We start from the raw sequence: 5,565 nt of genomic DNA on the forward strand, positions 1-5,565 counted from the left end.
CATGAGTTCTGCTTACAAAGATAAGCATGGGTGTAAGAGGCAATGATGTCCTACCACTTGGGACAAGCCACTCCCCAAAACTCCTCTACTATGTAATGACATAGATCATAGATCTTCTAAAGGAGACAGAAGCCTGTTTCTTGGAAAAGATCTAGAATAAATAAAAATGAGATTTCAGTAACATCCAAAGATCTTTCAGGTCTTCAAGAATCCCTCTTACTTATTCAACAAGAATTAATATAGAATCTTGTTAGGGGATGGTAGAAGAAACAGAATATAAAATGGTTCCTGTTCCTAAACAAAATTTCAAAGTCTAGAAGGGGAGAAGACATAAGCAGATATTCAGAGTGAAGCATGTGACATGATGACTTAAAATTCTGGATAAGTCATAACAGTGGAGCACAAATGGTGGCAGTAGTGCCATTGTGGGTAGAACAGTGTGGTTATTAAAGTCCTCCAGAAGAAAACAAAGACTTTTTTCCAGGCAGTTATAAATGGAGACAGAAAAGTATGTACAAAAACTCAAAACCAGAAGCAATCCAGTGAGTTCAAACCAATCACAAACGGGTACGTGTGGCGGGATAGCAAGATGCCCTGTGAGAGTGCTTTGGAGGTAAAACTGGAAACGCAAGGCAGGTTCTGAACACCAAGAGTGATGAAGGCAGCACCGAAAAGTTGTCTTAGGATGCTATGGGCAAAGATGCCAGAGGGGAGTCTAATGGTTAGATTTGTGTTTCAGAAAAATGATTCTGGCTCTCATTGTGGAGTATAGTTAGGCGTGTGTGTGAGAGGAATGCAGAGCAATCAATGGGAAGGCTATTGCAATGATCCTAGCAGTGGTTGGAGATAGAGGTCATGGTATATTTTGGAGGTGGTAGAGTGAACATGAATCTTCACTGGAATCAAGTGAAGAAGGAAAAGGAGTCTGTGATGGCACTCATGGATTTGTGTCTATAGTGGAGAAAACCCTTCCACCAATGTTTACTCCAACTTTTATATCTCTACACTAAATCTCTAGGATCTTATGGGGTCAAAGGTGAAGTTGACCCCACAAAACATAAGCCAATCTTATATTTTCAGAATCAGAAAGATGTACTATGACAGGGGTGGGGAGAAAGATACTGAGTAAAACACTATCATTTCATAAGTGAGCAAACTGAGATGACAAAGAGAAACACAGCTACTGTAAGTGTCCAGAAAGTGAAGGCATCGGCATTGCCTATTCTCCATGTCCAGCTATCAGGGAAGTGGGCCTGAGGCATGGATGGACAACTATGATACACCCAGTCATATTCTCTTACTGGTGCAGGCAGAGCACCAATGTAATGTATTGTAAGGGAAACATTCTATTGCTTGGGATGAGTGCCTGTTCTAACATTCAGGACACTTTATAGAGCTCTTGATCTCCCTTTCATCCTATTTAAGTTGGAAGCTATGAATGAGGATTTCCAGGGTGAGAAGAAAATTGGGCAACCTCATGGTGCAGTGACAGAATGCTCTCAGTAGTTAATTTAGTCTGTCCCAGTCTTCTAATGCTTAGAAATCAAGTTTTCTCTTTTCTAAAGTGAGGTTATAATACCTACATTCTCAGGTTGTTGTAGGAGGATTCTGTAGGATGATTTTGTGTTACTATCTACTCCAAAACTACATAGGAAATGCAGCCTTCAATCTGTATGAAATCACATTCACAGTCGGCTTTCAATCCTTTCATATTATAAGCCAATTGTTCTCACAGTGTGGTCCCTGGACCAGCAGCACTAGCATCACCTGGGAACTTGTGAGCAATGCAAATTCTCAAGCTCCCCTGCAGAACTGGAAACTAAAAGTGAGCCCTAGAAAATCTGTGCTTTAGCCATCTCTCCAGGTGTTTCTGATGTACATGAAGTTTGATAATAATTGGTATGGCAAGCTGTGGGCCTAGAACTGTCTTCAAGGATGACATTGCTACTATCCATCATTCCTGAGTGTGTGTTTTGGACTAACCCTCACTTGTTCCTGGCCCCTATTTTATTTGCATTTCTACCATAGAAATGCTAGTGCAATGAAATTGTGGTGCCCTTCCAGATACTGTTGAATGGAGGGAAAGTGGGAAGGGGACTGTAGAGAGAAAACGGACACCAGAATAAGCCTCTTTGCTTTAATGAGCTAGGGATCCTAGAGCAGGAGACAGAGGCTGGAATGTTCAAGTAGTGGGAGAAACAGGGCTAGCGGCCATCGTAGTCATCAAAGACATCAAAGTTGTTGTTGTTGTTGTTGTTGCTGTTGCTGTTACCGTTGAAGTTCTCGTAGTCTTTGGGCGGGCACAGAAAGAAGGATAAGCAGAACGTTTGTCAGCTGGAACACAGCATGCCCTATGTTTGCCGCACATTACCGAAGCCTTTTCTGAACGCACCTCTTCAGGTTTGCACGTCTTCTTACAAATTCCAATGTCGTTTAGACACCTTTTCACATACAAATTACCTGAATAAAGGAATTATATAGATTATTAAGCCTAAGTATTTATCACAGGAGGATAAAAAATAACAATAGTTTTTGAGCACTGTTTATTCAAGTGCCTTTCCAGTTGCCTTAGCATGTTTTTCCTAAACATAAATACCTACTTTGAGGTTTAAGTGAAATTTTATAAATATAAACACACATAGAATTCTTTAGATATGTATATGTTAGAATATACACACACACACACACAGTGTAGAAAAAGGAAGACATACAAGTATGTGATGTATGTTGATGTATGTCACTAATGTTCCAGAGACAGAGGGAGAAATCAGGCAATTTAAACTCATAGAATTTCAAGGATGCAATAGGTCTACAACATTTTTTTTGAGACAACCATGAGAGTATTATAAGTTCCTCTTATCCACTATCAATTTGAACATTTCTGCAAATTCTAGGGAATATAAACTACAATCTCTAGAGACGGGCTATGAAGTTATTATATAACCCTCCACCCATTAGGAAAGTATACTAAAGAATGTTAGTTTATTTCATTGTGTCTTATGTAAAACGTGGGATTGAGTCCAGTGTAAAAAACAAAATCATACATGAAAAACTGTTCTCGAGATGGAGAAGGACTTTCTAAGTTAATGGAAGAATGCAAAGAAAACACCAATAGATTTGACATCATGAAAATGAAAATTAGGTGTCTCAAATAAATAATGCATTTTAGAAACAACCAATATATTTGAAAATATTTGCAAGAAATATTTGTAACAAATGTTAAAAATACAAATACTCCAATAGTAACCATTGGTAATATGTGCCAGTTAACTTAGAAGAAATAATATCCTTGGACCAAGCAATGGAACTTCTAAAATTTACCTATACAAACAGAGAATCTCACAATGATATATTAATAAGGTTGTATAATGTTATTTACAATACTCACACATTAGAAAAAATAACCCAAATGGCACACAATTAAGGACTCTCCAAGTTAATATTGGTACAAAAATATGACAGAATTATAAGCATCTACTGCAAATTGTATTTTCAAGGAATATTCAAAACCTGTGAAAATTTTCCTGATAGAATCTTAGGTAAAAAAATAAAGCAGGTTATAAACTCATATACCAGTTGGTTCCAAGGGAAAAAAAATGCAAGCAGTGATGAAATGTGGCCAATTTATTTCTAAATAACTTTCAGTGTTCTTGTCTTGGTTTTGTAAATATAAGCTACAGAATAAATTAAAGATAAATGCTTACACAAACAGAGCTGAAATCTGATACAGATTTGCAATAGTTTCCACACAGAGTTTTTTTTTCCTTTTCCATTTTACAGTCCTATACATATATAGAAACAGCCTTCCCTGTTCTGTTAACAACATTCAAGAACAAACAAACGAACAAAAAGTCAGAGACCTTCTCTGTAAGACCAAGAACACTGGGGGAAGTAATATTATGTAATTGTTACCTCAGGAGGGAATATTGACCACAAAAAACAAAAAAAAAAAGGTTGAAATGAGGCAGAGCTTGACTGAACTGACCCTAAGTGACAGGATAGAAGTTTGGGATTTCAAGATCATTTCTACCTTTGGAGGTAACTTTATGGGATTTGCCTTACCCTACTCCCCAGCTCCGATCATAGATCCTGCTCTACCCTGAGAGCCTTCAAGTTTCTTAGAACAGCGGTGATCTGAAGAAGTAGGACAAATCTCAGCCCTGCTCCCAGTGAGAAGCCAGACCCCATTTCCACAGACCACTTAGAAATAGGGAGTCCATGTGCAGGACCCTGTTCTAGGCCAGTGTTTCTTCTTCCCCAGGATTCTGTTTACCTGAGACCAATTGGGCCAGGAGCATAAAAACTGCAAGGGTGAACAGTAGGGACTTCATCAGGAGGCAGTGGGTTCTATAGAGTCCAGAAGTCTCTATTCAGTATGACTCTGAACACAGATCTTTATTGTCCTTCTTAGGTGGGGTTGGGCTCAGCCAGTAGATTGGGAGGATGTAGGATATTGTGCCAAGACAGCTTCAATCTATTGGCCAGCAACTCTAATTGAGGCATCACTGTTCAAGAGTCCTGTGCTAGGCATGCCTTGGGGGAAGGATAAAGACTTAGAAGAGAAGTTGCAAACTCTGCTGAAGTGTATGGCAATTTGGAGAGAAAGAATTACAGGAAGAAATCATGCTGTTCTACCAAGGCTGGGTACTCCTAGCTGTTTTTTCACAGCCTCCAGTGTTAGTTCTATCAGGGTTCATCTTACTGCATGTAGCAGTCTGGTCACCTCTCTGTCTCTCCACCTAAAATACAATGTCTTTCTGATCACTTATGACATATTATTCATATATATATATATATATGTAATTCTTTTCTGTATATTATTCTTTTCAGAGAAGGATAGAAGCAATTGTTTTTTAACTGATCAAATTAATGCTTTGTTGATGATCTGGAATTTAAAAAGGCTTTTATAAAGAAAGAAATAACTGCTCAAAGATATACGCACAAAGAATCTTGTCACTCTGTAGAGCAGCATAAAATGAAGTGCATCCATATGATTTAATTCTGTCCTTCTGTTAAAAAGAGTGCAGCAGATTTTATCTTATTAAACATTTTCTGAGTAAAAAAGCAACATTTTAGAACAACATGCATAGTAATGATTCCAATTTATGTGAAAAAGTTATATGTATGTGAATATAAGTAAATGCATGAACTAAAAATGCAAATCACATGTCATTCTAATAAAAGCTGTTTTCTCTGGATGGGAATGAGTTTAAGGTGGCAACCAAAGAGAATTTTATTTGTGTTAAAGTTTTTTTTTTGAGTGCCTGACTATATTGTGACTGAAAGCTATACGGTCCTAGAGGTTTTGTTCTTTGAGAGGAGTTTTTATTTTTTTTCATTTCAAATTACTGAGATATAATTGATTAAACTGCATTATTTAGAGTGTATAATTTGATTAACTTGGCAAAAGATGCACTGGTGAAAACATTACCATAATCAACATAATGTTTCTCATTCCTCTTGGTATCCACTCTTTCCTCTTCCCTTCCATCCCTCTACCTCCATGATACCCAGACAACAACTGACCTGCTATTTGTTTTTGTAGCTTTCTTGGCATTCTCTTGA

The 5,565-nt window shown here is 37.7% G+C and overlaps 1 protein-coding gene across 1 annotated transcript; it reads right to left on the reverse strand.

Annotated features, from left to right (window-relative positions):
• Window positions 1-2,123: 2,123 nt before the first annotated feature.
• DEFB126 (defensin beta 126) lies at window positions 2,124-4,591 on the reverse strand. The gene is made up of 2 exons (XM_023220187.2): window positions 4,274-4,591; window positions 2,124-2,460 (listed from the first exon to the last, which is right to left on the reverse strand). Exons 1-2 carry the CDS (start codon window positions 4,329-4,331, stop codon window positions 2,183-2,185), a joined length of 336 nt encoding a protein of 111 aa, XP_023075955.2. The 5' UTR covers window positions 4,332-4,591; the 3' UTR covers window positions 2,124-2,182.
• Window positions 4,592-5,565: the final 974 nt, after the last annotated feature.

The sequence above is a fragment of the Piliocolobus tephrosceles genome, chromosome 20, assembly GCF_002776525.5.
Source record: "Piliocolobus tephrosceles isolate RC106 chromosome 20, ASM277652v3, whole genome shotgun sequence".
Taxonomy (NCBI): domain Eukaryota; kingdom Metazoa; phylum Chordata; class Mammalia; order Primates; family Cercopithecidae; genus Piliocolobus; species Piliocolobus tephrosceles.